The 18140-nt window shown below is 26.7% G+C and overlaps 2 protein-coding genes across 2 annotated transcripts in view; both read left to right on the top strand.

Moving 5' to 3' along the window:
- 5-HT2B (5-hydroxytryptamine receptor 2B) overlaps positions 1-18140 on the top strand; it is a 182700-nt gene that overhangs the window by 26648 nt on the left and 137912 nt on the right. The window lies entirely within an intron of this gene.
- On the top strand, positions 2570-8200 carry LOC149058386 (uncharacterized). The gene is made up of 2 exons (XM_089220651.1): positions 2570-2600; positions 7527-8200. Exons 1-2 carry the CDS (start codon positions 2570-2572, stop codon positions 8177-8179), a joined length of 684 nt encoding a protein of 227 aa, XP_089076777.1. The 3' UTR covers positions 8180-8200.

The following is an 18140-nucleotide window of genomic DNA, read 5'->3' as shown; positions in this document are numbered from 1 at the left end:
CCTTTTGTGATTTTATTTGTTCTTCCATAATGTAAAAACATAATTTTATGTTTTTCTGTATCAAGTATTTGTTTATAATTTTATTTATTTTTTTGTGGCGGTAGATTATAACTCAACTAAGCCTCGTAAACATTTCATAATATTATATAATAAGTCTTAATAACGCCAGTTATGATTTTCATTTTTTTTTTGCATTTATATCGTATTAGAGATATCGAATTCGTATTTGAATATTTAGTGCTTTCAGTGGCATTCAGTATATATGTCATATGTGTAATAAACGAATATGTGTGTGTGTAGCTTTCAATAATCGTGTGTTCCTCTAACCATGCAAGGATTAATCTGAACAAAAGTCTAGGTATCCGTTATTGTATATACAGTTTGGTGTCATATACTATACAATACCTAATATTGTCAGATACGACAACTTTCTCAAGACTGTCACACTTCATTAAACAAAGCCAATACAATAGTATGAGTTAAGTTACAGAAGATTGAACTTTCGGAATAAAAGCGAAACAGTATAATTCACACCAGAGAAATTCATCCGGCGCTCCGTTATATTATATATGATCATTATAAATTATAATATACACGCACTACAACTAGTTACTCACATATGCTTGTTGTTAATAATATCGAGAACGACATTATAAGTGCCTAATATTATTCAATCCCGTTTGACTATAACTTATTCTATGTCTAAATTATTATTGTTATTATATTATTGCTGATTATACATTACGACCAATGCATGCGTATGTAAGCGCTGGTTACTGTTTTTTTTTTTTTTTATTGTTAACTGTTTTATACGAGTATATAATACCATTCTGTAACAAGTTTTGCTCAATATCGAATAGGTCTCGTTGTTGGATCAAATCAACATAAGTTTTGAACTGCTATATAACTTCATGCCAGCGATACAACATTGCGAAAACACATAAACTCCAACTATTTATAGTATGTGATCTATTGAACATTGCTGGAAATACGTTCTAATGTACTCTCATGTAAAGAGAGGAGGGAATGATTACTCTCCCGTTGACTTCTGTTAGTGATGCTGCGACATTAGCAGAAAAATGTCAATGTACTCGTACATTTTTCTATCGAAAAATCGTAAAATAAACAAGTTCAAAAAATGCTAAGACCTATACAACAATATCCATAAAATATCCACGAAATCTCTTGATATTTTGGGGAATATCTGATATTTTGCCATGTAAGGATAAATTTAACGACTCACAACTGAAATATTTTAACCAAAAAGAAAACTATAGTCAAATAAATTCCAGGATTTTTCTAAAAACCACCAAATACTGGTAAATAAATTTGTTGAATTATATATATAGTATAATAACATTTTCATAAATATATATATAATATAATATTCATTGCATATTTTGTCAGTTTATAATATAATTTGGATTAAAATAATATAATTATCATTAAACAATATTATTTTTGGACTAACATTAATAAAGCTAAACAAAATATTGATCAAGAACAATGATTATTATGGAATTTGATTAATTTCACTTATTACTTTTTCATAACTAAATAATATTGTACTTTAGTTTTCTATATTAATTAATACTTCATCTTTGTTGTTTGGTATTGGCAGTTTTAATGTGTACAGGGTGATTATTTTATCAAATAACACTCATTATTTCAAAAACTATTGACCTTTTTCAATTTTTTTTTTTTAATTTTAGAACCATCTTGTTCTAGAACTATATATTTTTTAAATATTATCACCCTTATATTTATAAGGTTAACCATTATCAACTTTTGATTTTCAAATGACAACCTATACTTAAAATTTCATAAACTAAAAAGGCTATTTTTTCAAAGAATTTTCACGTTTAAATTTTCATTTTTCGTTAATCCGTTCACAAGATATAGCCTCCCAAAGTTGGGTGGTGTTTGTGTGTTATAGGTGTATGTTAGGTGGTATTTACACAAAAACACCATATAAGTGTTGTTTGATAAAAGAATCACCCTGTATAATATATTACATTATATTGAAACTTTATACAATTTAAGCTATATGTTATTTAAATAATATGTAATTATTAGTTAAATCATTGTGAATTTTGTATAGAGTTTCCATACAAAAAAAAATATTTATAATCATTGTTATTGGATATAACTTATGCCTATATTTGATATAAACTACCAAAATTATCATGTTAAAAATATGTATGGTACATTTAAATGAGTTCAAGACAGCGTAAATCCAATGGTATTAAATTAATTTGTCACGATCCGTCGCATGCACGATCAGCTATAGTTATATATAATTATAATAAACAAGAAAGACTTATTTTGAATATATTACCTATGACAAAAAAGTGGCCTTCAGACATTGAATTTCGTGTCTGAACTCGTGAACGTATATAGTTCACGTAATTACTGCTATTTACCTATATTAAAACATTTCTTGGGATGGGGTTTAAACCTTTAAACTACGTTAGAAATTTACTGTTGGAGTTGGACAGAGATTTGAAAGAAATATAATAGCATGTGATCCAGTGACGTGGTTGCATGGCTTGACCGATATTATTCCAATATGATGAGCGAGATGAAAGCTAAAATGAAAGGTACGTGCAATATTATCCGAAAACATGTTACATTTATCGGCGACCGCATAACACTGCCGTTCGCGTTGTTGTACAAAGGGAACAGACAATATCGGTATTCCTGCTATTTATAATAATTATTATTCCTGTAGTTTTCCACATACCTTTCTCAATCGCCTATTATATAGCATATAGGCTTACTATACGTGTATGTTTAATATCTTACCAAATAGTTTCCACGGAGCATGATAGACCGGTAGTTGTTCGATGTTTAGCACGCGTTTGTTCAGAGTGGGTTAAAATTTCGACAGTCTCCTGAACGGTGCCGCCATTATACGTGTGTCTCAATATAATATTTACTATGCTATGTATAGTGATATAATAATAATATAAAGGTGCAAGCATTTAAGTATGAATTTTTTTCAACGTGTAAACTATAAACTGAATGTTTAGAATTTCGGGTTTAGATTTTTCAAATTGAATAACTTTAAAATAAACAAAATCTTTGATCTCTTCGTTTTCTCATTTTTTTTTTCACCATTTTATGTAATCATATATTGTTTTACTTTTTTAAAACATAACAAAAATATTTTTTTTTATTCATAGTTAAAAATATAAAGGTTGTTTTCGATTTAATCTACACAATGATCTTTTTTTAAGCTTTTTTATAAACTTTTTATAAAACATAAATATGCGTATGACTGACTTAGTTGATGTAAAAAATACTTCAGCGGAAAATCAGAGAACACATTACGTATGATGGTCGACTTATTTGTTTCAAATGTTATACATTATAATAATACGTCCAAATATCGGAAGGAACAGAGGTTATAATATTTTCTTAACGTTCTTTACCGAAAATCTACAACGACGATTGATGGTATGAATTTGACTTTGTAACTAAAGTAAGAAATGGAATGTACATTAATTTTTCCGGAAATCGTTATCGAAAGATTTCTGATGACTTAATTAACAGAATTTTATCGTTCATCTGCTCACAAATGAAACATTCGAAGTTTCTTAATAATGCACATTCAAATACTTCCACGTATAATCTTCTACATTGGTACATTGGATTGCTTTTTAATGAAAACCTATTTTTTTTTTTTTTTTTGGTTGTTTAATTAAATTCACAAAGTGTTATATTATTATAAAAATCTTATAAGTTTGGAGAATATTGTGCATGAAAATAATTAGTGGTATTTTTAAAAGAAAACGATTTTATTTTTCGCAACAATAGAGCTTCTCTCTCTATATCTTCTCAAAAAAAAAAAAAAAAACAAAATACAATAATATAATAATTATTGAATGAATAAATTCAAAAAAATATCTGTTTTAACTGATAATTAAACAGGTACAGAATATCACTGCATCCCGTTAAATTTAGCTAAAATAATGGGTCTTAGTTAAATATGGAAAATAATGAAATATAGAAAATTTTAATTTTTTTGTAGAATCCTTTTGTAAGTGTGGCTGGTCACGGTCACCCACGTTCATCGTGCTTTCGGTATAAAAACCTTCAGTAGTTGAAAAATGGTTTTATTACTACGTGAGTTCTGAGTTGTGTGTAATTTACGATGTCAAATTTTAGAATTTCATTCCAGATAAAAGAATGTTTGGTTGGCCCAACGTCATTTTTTGGGGAAATAATATAATTTTGGTTTCCATCATAATAAAATAATCATGTGGTATTATTTTAGTATAAAAAGAAACTGGATAAGTACGACATAATATTATTTTATTATTACTATCAAGTGAATGTTACAGCTGATAACAAATCGATCAAAATGTTATGTAACGGTTTCCATAAAATAATATTTAATGGACATTTTATAACAAAAATTTCCTTTAAAACAAGTTACGTGACATTTAATAATTGTCAGGTTATTATCTTAAATATAATCACGGTTATGCGTTAACCTCGTCAATTTTTTTATGATTATACCCTTTAATTTATGAGATAATTCACATTTTATTTATGCATTATTCGAAATGTGAAATGCACATCTATGCTACAACACATTACTAATATTTTTTTTTTAAATATTGATGGATTTGAAAAGCGGTAGGATATTACCTATATGTGTATAATAATATTGTAATAACTAAATATAAACTACTTAAGATCAGAATAATTTATTATGTGCCTTCAGGTAAGAAATATAGTACACAAAATGCACAAGATAAAACCTAGTATACTACTAAAAAATCAGTATCGTGATACAAGATACTCGATACTTACATTCTAAGTATAGATACCGAACTTTCGATACATTAAAATAAAATTAATTCACTTCATTACTTATATTATAATGTATTAATATTTAAAAAGCTAGTTTAATGATTTATGTTGTTCAAACAGTGGAATCCACACAAATAACTAGTATAACTATAGGTAGTTAATAATTAATAACAAATAATACTTATTTTATTTTATTTTATTATTTAAAAAAATAAATATTTTAATTATTTTATTTTATCATAACATAATATAATGTTATTATAATTGAATGATAGTTGATTAATATGTTGCTTAATTGGATTACAGTTGCTGCAATTTCGTCATACTATAATAGTTCAGAAATGTATATCACAACCTGGTGTGTGGTAATTAATTGCTACAATAGATGTTAAACCATGAGTTATTCGACAAATAATGTTATCGTTTGATTTACATCAATGAGCTATGAGAGCCATACGACTATGATACAAATTACTAGAAATAAGAAGTATTTAAACATAAAACAAAATGTTTGACAAATATTCTAGTTATTATACGATTTAAATGGGGCTAGATTAAGGTATTATCACTTATTTCTGTAATGATAATGGATATAAAAATATATTTAAACTAGTTAGTACTATTTCAATCAATTTAAATTATTAATTGTTAAAAAAAAATGTTTCAAAGTATTTTTTTAATGTCTTGAATATCTTTCAATTGAATTTTTATGATACATTCAACAAATGGACTAAACATATACCACACTACAAAATACTCAATAATTTCTTTAACTTTATTACAATGTAAGATATTAAGATACTCATTTTATAGATTTACTACTCAATTATCGATGCGTTCCTCCGTTGAACTGATCAAAGTTTTCTGGAAATCACAGGGAAATCGCAAGGATTATAAAAACACTGAGGTTAACATGTCTTATGATATACATATAATATTATATATAATATGTGTAGGACGTGTAGTGCATCATTCACGATACAAGTGTCCAGAAAGCACAGCAATTGATCGATATTCCAGGTTAGTAATAAACAGTTATGGATCTGGAACAGAATATTATATTGTAATTTCGCGTATTCGGGGAATTTTTTAAGGTTTAGCGAGTGCAAACGACTTCCTAGCTAGTATTTTTGTCCATAATATTCACTTATATTTGTTTAAATATATATATGTATATATATAATATAAAAAATGTGTATATAATATTTATATTTTAAGTACATTTGATCATATTAAAATTTGATAAGATGATGTAAAATGTGAAATCTCCCGTTCTCCAACACTCGCAGTCAACCCCGTTAAAGTATCCCGTCAAAATCACCACTGTCAAAAAACGACTAGACAACTGACTAGTCCTAGTCTGACCTCATTCTATAATAATAAATAGCCGTTAGACCCTTGGAAATAACCCACGTTCGGAAGGACGTGGATAATCCTCTTTCTACGACGACTGTAGATGCGAAAAATCTTCTTCCATAAACACATGTTATCACCCATCAATTTATCACTAGTTGGAATGAACAAAATCAAGACACAAAAATCAATAACACAACAATAATAAGGTATGGTGGTCGCTCACACCGAATTTTGTGAACTTTAACATTATCGACGGACATTGAATATAATACATTCCTATGAAAAAATACCATAGCTTTTACAGATTGTGTATTTAACAAAAAGTGTTTTTATAATAAATTGGGTGACGTAATATACCATAGTATGTGATGTTTAAAATAATGGTACAAAATTAAATTTAATATCTCACAATATCCTAGTGTCACTGATAGAATGACTTCTTATTTATGTAATCCTAATTTTTGTTTTTTGCCCTCTATTATTACATCACCTACTTATATGATGCATAAATTTGTACAAATATTAATACAAAAATAAAAATACAACTGTATCCATCCTAAGAAATCCAGCACCAACTCACGGTAAATTTGGTATAATTTAGTACATTTTTAACAGGAACATATTAAATTTACGTTAGCTATCTAACAAAATTTTTAATGCATTTTTATCTTAGACTCTTGTATAATTTAGACCAAATGTGTAGATTAAGCCGTGGTTTATTTAATTATTTTTAATTATATTTTATATAACACCGATTGGTATAATTAAACTTATAAAAATTATTAATATTATTTTTACTAGAGCAGCCACTGTGTGTATAGTGTCAGGCAAATAAGTAGTTCAAAATGATTAAATTTTATGCTACACTAAGAAACTCTATAGAAAAAGTAGCAATCTAAGTTAATTATTTATTTACTTTATGTTATGAATAATATATTTCAATGTAATATACTTACGCCAAATTCATTAGGTACAGTTTAATGATTGAGGTTTATGTGTCTTTCACCTTTAACAGTGTGCAGTTAAATATTTAATGCAATTCTGAGTATCCAGATTTTAAGCGACGATTGTCTTGTTATCATTTATTACTCATGCATGATTGCATGAATATAGGTATATATTCATGGATATAATTATACTCGTCACAGAGACAGAGATTATAGTTTTGTTTATATAAGCTTTAACTGGAATAATTAACAAATTAAATATAATATTTAGTAATTATTACCATTTTAACATAATATATGTTGGAAATAACTTTTAATTTACGAATACCGTTTTGATGATAATCATTCATACCTGTGATAAAGTATTTAATATTAAATCCATGATGTACAAGCTATAATAAGTTATAATTTATTCTTATATTCAAAAAGCGATAATCTTTAGTGATTCCCTTAGCACCCTTATGAGTATACAAAACTCCTTTAGACCAAACGAGACTGCAAGAATAATACAGAACCAAATAAATAAATTACAAAAAGAAAACACCACCATAAAAATAATCTGGATACCAAGTCACATAAATAAAACCAGAAATGAAAGAGCTGATACACTTGCTAAAGAGACTATTGAGTCACAAAACGCAACCCCATGTCAAGTTTACTCAATAACCAACATCAAACAAAATATTAAAAAAATAATTCACAATATCTGTCAAAACGAATGGAAAACATCTAACACCAAATTAAATGAAATTAAAAATCATAATCTCCCTTGGCCAAACAACACACTCACCATAAAAGAAGAAGTAGTTATCAATAGGCTCAGAATAGGCCATACTAAATTAACTCGCGCCTTCCTAATGAAGAAAGAAAACCCACCCATGTGCCCGACATGCAACGATCCCATGACAGTTAAACACATCCTCACCGACTGCAGAAAGTACGAATTACAACGTCAAAAATTCAATCTTGCTCACCATCTTGCTGAAAACCTCAACATCGATACAACCAACGTTCTCAAATTCCTAAGGGACACAGAACTTCATAAAAAAAATTAATATATACTATAAATATAATGTACCTACCATATTTAATGTAACTCATCTATTGCTTATATAAATACTATGTAATTTTTTTGTAGCCAATGGCCCATAGCTGCCGAGGCATTTTTTATAATATTTAAAAAAAGATGTATTCTTATCAAAGCAAATACATTTTTCTCCATACTTACTAGGTATTTTTTTTTTATTTATTATTAGTTATGATTAGTTACGACTATGATTATTTGATGAGGATTTATTTATAAATATACATTTTATATTATATATATATTAGATCACGTTTGATAATAATCAAAAAATAAATTTATTTATCAAAATCATTCAAATTCTTCTGACATATTTTTAAGTTAATTTGTTAAAACTTGATCCGTATCATACCTAATATTTTGTATTAGTATATAGATCTTTTGAAGTATTGTACGAATAATATCTTAGATTCGTATTTTAACTTTTTTTTTTTTTTTAAAGATTATGTTAAACTTAAACCTAATATCAAATATTACTATAATCTGCTTTATAGATCAATAATAATTATCAAATTGTTCAATTCATAGGAATCTTAGTGATATTCCGGTGATCTATACTATCCTCAATTATAGGTTGCTCAGGTGATAGCATACTATATATAATAGTATTATACTATTTTAAATATTAATTAATAAATATTTGTATACTTACGGTATTTTATGGGTGTTTGATTGTGTTAGCTTACAAAAGCAGGTGATATGTTTCAACGGCCTGTAAAATATAACTTAACTTTATTTATATCGGTCAAACAACCAAGTTCTCAAGACCGTTTGATGTACTGAGAATAGCTAACTAACTACTCTTCAGTATCAGGTATAAATATTGAAAGTCACTTGGTTTGAAAGAACAACGAATGTTTATTGCAACTTAAACATTATGTACATTATATTGTATGTTTTATGTATTAATTTATTGCAAATTTTAAAATACGAACGAAATGCTATTATATCTTATTACAATTTTTAATTTTCTTTGATGCTTTAAAAACTACACAAAACATAATGATAAATAAATATAGTTTTAATGTTTTATAAACCAACGTATTAATTTTTTATTTACTTGAACGAACTAGTTGTATAAATGTGAAGTTATACGATCTTTTATATTTTTCAATAAATAAAAGGCGTACTTAAACTAAAATATACGTTATAGCAATATGTACGAGTACACACGTCTTATCTTTAGCCGCAACTACAAACATTATGTTAGGACGTATGGTAATACACATTTGTTAAAATTTAATTTTTTTTAATAGAATACTATTTATAACACTCGACATTAATATACTCTTTGAGAATGCAGTTATGAAATATTCATTAAATTCATATACATTTATAGTTTATTCAACTTAATTTTTTTTTTAAAACTAAGGTTCATTATATACATTTAGTTAATTTACACATTACACATATACTTGTAATAATACACATCAACACATTCATATAATATTAAAATATACATTTTGTCTAACCTAATATATAGTAGAATGGCACATACTAGAAGTGCTGAATTGAAAACTTAAGTTTGTTGCTCACTGTCACATATTACAATTCCAGTAGAAAATGTAATGGTTTCTGTGATATTTAGGAATATGCCTATCACAAATTTAAGTTTATGAATCATTCGCAAGAACTGAAACAAATAGGTACGATTAGAAGAATAAAATAATGTATGTTAAAATATTATACTTCAAACTCACAAAAACAATAATGGTATAAAGCACCAACAATTTAAAGATACACTAGAATTTTGAAATTGTTTTGAATTTTTAATATGCAAGTAAGCAATAAATATTTAAAAAAAAATGAGATTCAGCATAGTATAGTTTATTTTAACACTGTGATTTGTTACGATAATGTATTGTTTAAGGCAAAAATCGTCGAATTGCTGTTCATAATAGTGAGTGAGTATGATTACCAGATTACACAACAATAGATTTCATGGTGTTATCTAAGGTCAGATGTCAGAATAATATTATATGGTGGCTGTGACTATGTTAGTTGTCATAACGTAGGACAGTTGGGAGTTTAAGATGTATATAAATCAGTCCACATTATTAGGTGTACATATAATCTACTATTATCTACGTTAAAATTGTGGTCAAAACGTCATAACATTAATTTTTCTTTCATTTGTTTCATATCAAATTAGGATTGCAGTTTTAGAAAATTGACTGTACAACAAATTTTGTGTACATTTTTATATTTTCTGCTATTTTTGTTAATTTTACACAGTTATTAGGAACAGTACTTAACGTGTGATTGTTTTATATAGTACATATATCAATATATTTTCATAATAATTATGTAATAGTAATATTATTAAATTTCTGGCATGACAGGTAAATAGAGTATGTAAAACGCATATAGAATATAATTTATTTAGTAAATTAAACAAATATGTTATTAATCATTTTTGAACACCAGTATGACAATATATTAACACTAACTACTATTTATGCGATATGATTTTTGAAACTTTTTTTTTTAATAAAAATAAAAAAATGGTCGAAAAAGAACTAAAATGATAATGTTATACACCTAAAAAAGTTTGTAAAGGTTATCGAAATTAAATCTCATTTGAAAACATAGCTAAGACTCATGAACTACTTATATTTTATCGTTAAACATTATTTTAATCTTATATCATAAATTTATATGGTAATAACCTGTACCTACCTATATAATGGATATTTGAAATGTTATTACTTTATTTTTTTTTTTTTTTTTTAATTTTGATCAACGACAAAATATAATATCTTCACACAACATGTTTGTAATAATATTTATGTGAGAATGTTCGTTGAATAGCGATAATGATAATAATAATAATGACGAAAAATATGCAAAGTACAGACATCAAACTTTAAAATTTAATATACTGATCATTATTGTTTTCAAGGGAAATTCTTTGTTACAATTCCCAATTCCATCCGCGGAGTGTAGACTAAAATCGCGTGGATGTGGCAAACTAAAAAGTCGTCAAAAACAATATGCATAAACACTTTTTATCCAGCGTCCTAAACTAAAGTATTATTATTACTACATTAAATTTATTTTATTTTTACACACACATTGCAATTATAATTATGCTTACCACTAAAAACCTTTATTTGCCTTAAAAAGCTAAAAATAACATTAATAATTAGATTTTGTTAAAACTAACAAACAAAGGAAGAAAAAAAGGTTATGGTTTTTGCCACGCCACACAGTATTCAATAATAACATTATAATATATAAGTACTATAATAGTTGATATTATGGAAAATATACTAATTATCACGAAATAAACAATTTGTTCATCATTTTGCACTTTTATCCATTGTCGTAGATTACTCTCATACAACCGATTTTGGTCTTTTGAGTATTTTTGCAAGTGATTTTTGGAATTTTATACTTAAGTAAAGTTTACCTATTTCCTAAACAAAATTATTTCGTCGTTTGATAAGTTACTTTTTTATGCAAGTTCATTATGTATATTGCATAACATTAAACTAATCAATATTATATTATAATATGATGAAATTATTTTTAATGTAATAACTATGCGTACTTACCTAATATTGAGTTTCTAGAAAACTTTTTAGAAAGAAAGTCAACCAAATGCTTAAATTAAAAAAAATTATTTTATATATATATTTGTATACCATATAGTTTTTACTCGTATTAATTATAAATTATTTTTAATGATTATTGGGCAGATATTTTTACTTCTATATTTATTGTGGCGTGGCGTATAATTTCAGTTATTGATATTGTGTTCTGAGTGACAGCACTGGCAGGTGCCACAAGTTTCCAAATGGGTGACCACCCGTGTTCTAAGTAAAAAAAAATTAACACGCATACCTATCACGTATCTCTAAACGACCATATCAACCGTACTAACCATTCCAACCATACCAAATGTAACCATAACAATAGAAAAATATACTAGCTAATGACTCCAGATGTCAAAATCCTATCTTAAAAATTAATAAACTGTTAAGTTACACCAAACCTTCTACCTTATACTTAAGTCATTACATTTTTTTCTGAATTATTTTCTCCAAAAATATACGATACAATATATGGATACATACAATTTTTATTTCATCATAACTTATTCAGCTAATTGGTAAAACCAATTAGTAAAATTATCTCTTGAATTCTATTAAATGACTACATGTTGTCTATATTAAAATAATAAGAACTATTTTTTAGAAGACCTATAATAGTGAAATATTGATTGAATTTGTTTATAAAATACTAGTTTAATACTAATATTTTTAACACTATAATTAAGTTCATTATGACTATCTAATAATTAAAAAATAAATCTAATGCATTTTCTAATATTTAAGCTAAATCATTTTTGTTGGTTTTACTACTATACAATTCCACAACATTTTTAAATTTTTTGAGATTTTATTTTAAATAAAAATAAAATAATATGATCTTCTCTTCTAAATGAGGTGATTTTTTTTAGATGACTAAAAAACTTCTTAATAGGACGTTAAAAAAATACATACTAATGCATGTAAATACTAACTTTAATAATAAAAAAATCTTATAATCTGTGGTAAATATTTAGAATAATTCTTTTAATATTATATCATATCACAATATAATACTGATGCAATGTAATATTTTGTATGTATAATATTATACGTGTTTCAAATTTAGTTTAGTTCAGTATATCCATCGTTACTTCACTCATCTTATCCAAAAATGTAAAGCAATTTATACATGGTTAGTTCAGAATTTCTGAATTATCCATGGTAAAAATTATTTTTGTTAATGGGTATTAAAAAAAATAAAAAATACTCTAAACTTATTCGATTAATCGGAAAAGCTTTTGACACCTAGAAAGAAAAACAACAATACCTACCATAAATAATATTATATACTACACAAAATTGAATATTTCAGAATGTTTTGGAATATAATGGAAATTTCTCGAAAAGTATTGAAAGTTCACAAATAAAATCCGAAAAAAACGACCTGTATAAAAATACATCACAATATTTAAGTCCACAATTTCTAATCAATAGACGGGCTAAAACGAAACTCTCGGAGAACTTTTCTTGGCCGAAAAAGTATTTTCCGATTAAAGAAGATACACATCATTGTAAAACATTGGTTTTTCAATATGTTGTTTTATCACTCGGTTTAGAGTTTAAAAACGAACACTTTACATAATAATACGTTCGGAAACCCTTTTTCTTGTTCTAAATAACTCAGCTTAATATGTTATTTAAAATCGTCTCATACTACTTACGTGACCGTTTTATATAAACAAAATCCATTGAACGGTTCAAAGATGGCAGCAAAGCAGTCATATTATACAGAGTGATTCAATAATAGTTCACTTTAAATTTAAGATTGAAAAAGGCATTATTTTTTTTTTTTAACTATGATATTTGTTAATAAACTAATCAATAAACTTAAAAGACAACTCAAAATAACAAAAATCAATCATACAATAGGTGTATTTCTATCTGTGAACATGCTCACCTTTCATCCTAACAAATCCTAGGTAGCCCACGCAGGTGCCTTAAAAGGAACTGGTGTAGGGACCTATTCGATTAATCCTAAAACGAAGAAACCACGGTGTGCCGCTAATGGGTGACTTGCCTTCCCGTCATCCGAATTCATCCTATTTAGCATTGTAAATACAGGTTATAAATAACAATTTTGTAAAAAAAACGGGGGTGATGCTATTCAAAAATTATATGTGCACTTAAAAGTTATATTTTTGAATATGTAACATAATTTTTATATAATTTAGAAAGTGACCTGCGGTGATATAATCTTATTTTTCTAAATATAGAAAAACTCCATTCCATTGTAAATTGATTGTTGAGCACATGTTTTTTTTTTAAGATGAACCAAAATTCAAAGTTTTTATATTATTAAACTTTGTGTATGAAAGATAATGTTTTTTTAACTATCAACAAGGAATAAAAAAAAAATACTTGATATTTAGTATTGTGTATTCTATAGTCAATTTTTACAAATCATACAAATTAAAATAGGTCATTGAGATTTTAAAATAATGTTATCTACATAATTATTTTATCTCGGCACATTGCCATAGTTTGATTCTAATCACACACGTAAAAATCTCCTTGTGCATATTAAACAATTAAAGTATTTTAAAATATGGTCATTATTATTATTATTTTATAAAAAATTCAAAATAAATTAACAGCTAAAAGCAAAATAAAGTAGAGGATGAATGTTTAAGAGATCTCTTAAAATATAAAAATATTAAAGAAAATTTTATTTACGCAAAATAAAAAAAAAAAAAAAAACAATGGTACTCTAAATGGTCATGATGCTTAAAGTTAGAAACATAAAATAGAGATGTTTTTGTTTTCAAACAATTTAAACAAAATATGCACTTCTTCTTTAAGTATTTTAATTTTTTATAGATTATTATTTGATTTTCATGATCTTAATTGTGTATGACTGATGCATAGTTTTGTATGTGACTTTAGTAAATAATTAAATGGAGATTAATTTTACAACGTAATAAGTACTATATGGGTAGGTAATTAATAATTTATTACTATATGTTAGGTACATATCATGTGTGAACAGTGAAATATCTATACAACAATCGTTTCACCAAAACTTATCAATTGCTATTAGGACAACCATTAGTTATATGATTTGAGTCAATTATAAATTTATTCTCGAGCACGTCAGTACGTTATATGCTTTTTTAAAATAACTACCAATGATCATCCATCTACAATAATTAATAGAAATTCGCAAATTCAAAAACACAACAATTTTATTGTACTTGTGGACGTATTTAGACCAATAATAGGTTCGATATCAAAGGGAATATTTTAAAATCGAAAATGAACAACGTATTTTGATTGATGGTTCACTTACGCCTGCTTCCTTCGTAGAATAGTAATATTGTAGAATAGGTCGATATGTCTGACACTTGAGAAAACTACCTAAACTGACAATATAAATTTTCATTATTGTAAACAGTTCTTAATTATAGCTACTATGATTTATAATTCCTTATGTACTGCTCATACAATATACTTTTTTTTTAATCAGTGACGATCAAATTTAATTGATTAATCAATAAATTCTGACAAAATAAAAATGTACAATTTAAAAATCCAATTTTTCCATATTTTTTTAATGATTAGCCTGTAAATTAGTAATAATATCACTTAAGTAATGTGTATTGTGTTATAATAATTTGTTTACCATTCCAAAGTCAGGTTGATGTTTGTCATTTAAACACACATGTGTGAAATATCAATATTGTCGAGACTTATCCACGTTGATAAGAACGCACGTACAATCGACCCATAAGTATGATTCACACTAGTCAGACACGTACCGACAGGCACCGTTTAATATTTGCTTAAATATAATAATTCACATTTAAATGTTTCCGTTCCGTTCATACACGTAGCGGACCGACAGAGTCCGTCCGGCATTCCGTGCGAGAATGTTTTGTCGGGACGGCCCGTGTGTGATCCCGCCTGAACAGGTCTGTACGTAAAAGTATGAATGAACAACAGACATCACATTATAACCGTCTACAGTCATTCACTGATTTTATCAGGTATATGCCTTAAGTACAGAAGTAAACTTTTTAAAAATTAAAAAAATTTTATATTTTATGCGATGAACCTGGAATTATTAATTGAACTCGTCAGAGACGAGGAATGCCTGTATGTATTGTCACACAAAAAATATAGTGACCATAATGTACAAAGAGTCCTGCTGGAAAACAATTTCAAATTCAATAGGCATACCTGGTAGGTGTAATACTAACGAAAATATATAGTATATGATATCCATTATTTCTACACACCATGACATTTTTAAAAATATTTCCTCTTTTTGAGCTACTTATAGTCATAAGAAAATTTCAATTGTTATTAGTTTTATTTTAAAATTATTGTCGATGAAAAATGTATCGCTTGGTGAAAATACTTGAAAACGTAATACCTACTTACAATAATCTTCGTAAGTTATTATAATAGCATTGTTTATAATCAATTGAAAACCAGTTGTACGTTTTACAAAATATTGAACATATTTTGTAAAACATTTTTATACAAATCTGCTTAACAATTATTGTATATCATTAAATTCAAATTTACACATCCATCACAGCAGTGGTATAAAAAAATATACTATGCATATCAAAGTAAAAATATACTCAACAAATATAACAATAAGTAATAACATTGTACATATAATATCAGGTATATTATTTTATTAAATAATTTACTTGTTTAAGCACTTTATAAATTATTAATAGTATTTACTTTTTAATAATTATTTAATAATAACTTACAATTAAAAATATGCCTATACTAAATGTATCTATAAACTACATATTATTATAATATCTAAATTAATTAGTCCCAATAGATTTGGCCGTCAAATTGTTTGAATTTTTCTCTTATTTCGAATGTCACTTGTGGTGCGCTTCCTCCTTGATTAGGAATATTTGAAATATTATGTTGAGGTAGTTTTTTGGGCGTCGATTATGTAAATTGATTCTCATTATCATTTTTTTATGAAGTTATGTAAAATACATGTAGTAAATATTATCTTGTCCACATTTCGGGTAATGATTATAATCGTCTTTTGTATACTCGAAATTTTTGAGAGTTACTCAAATACAATATATTCTACAACCTTTCGTGCACTTGATAGTCGCTCGTTGAAAATTTTTTTAGTTTCGTCTCGGTGATTTGTATGCCAGGGTATGGTCTTAAAATATAACTTTTTAAAGGAAAAGCCTCATCTCCTATCATTGCGTATGGTAAAATCTCATTTGTTCCTGGGAGAGCCCGACCATTAAGTACATTACATTTATTTTTTTTCAAACGCTTTACTCATTTTTGAACTGGAAAACTTTCCGCCATCACTACTTTTCCCATAAGCCTCAATGTCCACGGCAATAAATTTATATTTCGCATCAACCAAAGCCATTAAAACGATCGAAAATATTTTCTTGTAATTAAAATTAAGTGAACCACTATTTGGTTGAGCTTTAATGACAACATGTTTGCCATCCAATGCACCAATGCAATTGGGAAAGTTTCATATTTCCCAAAACTCGTTAGATATGGTTTTCCAATCATATTCTGTTAGCATTTGCATACATTTTTCTTTTAAATTTAATATTATAGAATTGCAAACTTCTAAAACAATTGTTTGGACACTTGAATGCCCCAAACGGTAACTAAAAGAAATCGTTTGAAAAAAATCACTAGTCGCTAGAAATCTATAAAAAAAAAAAAAAAAACATTTATTAGGTACGTACTTTAAAACTGAAATAAATAAGCTTTTGTCTGTTAAGCTACTTATAGACCGTTGAAATATTCGATTTTTATTTAAATTTAATAAAAATGTTTTGGCTTAGTCACCACTAGCAATAAAGTTCTTAGAAAATGTGTCAAAATATTCGGTGAGATTGGGAGATTGGTGTCTGTTATAAGGTGCTTGGGAGGAATGTAAACTTCTGCAATAACAATAGGAATATTATTAAGCGTTACTGAGATAGCACAGGATTGGATACGATTTTTAGAAAAGTTGGTGAGAGGATAGAATTTTAAGTTAGTTTTAATAAGTATAGCTACCTCGCCATGTGCTGTACTACCAGGGTGGTTAGATGTATAGTAAGTAATAACCCAGGATGGAAATATGAGAATATTTGGTAAAATGAGTTTCTAAGATTAAATCTGGAGCTCATTAATATGATTTTTTAGGCCGTTAGTATTAAACAGTAAAATAGACAGTGAGTTATTAATGTAAGAGTTATTCATTGCTTTTGTTTAGTAGTAAAGTGATAACTTGTGTCAGGAGAGCAATTTATGGGATGATTAGATATTTTAGTTCATCCACAAAGGAGAACATGAGTTGAGTTAGGTCGGAGCGAGGAGAAGGTTGAGGTGGTT

The sequence above is a fragment of the Diuraphis noxia genome, unplaced genomic scaffold, assembly GCF_037042655.1.
Source record: "Diuraphis noxia isolate RWA-SAM2 unplaced genomic scaffold, SU_Dnox_SAM2 contig0002, whole genome shotgun sequence".
NCBI classification, from domain to species: Eukaryota; Metazoa; Arthropoda; class Insecta; order Hemiptera; family Aphididae; genus Diuraphis; species Diuraphis noxia.
The sequence above is the reverse complement of the archived record's forward strand: the minus strand, read 5'-3'. Positions and strand labels throughout refer to the sequence as shown.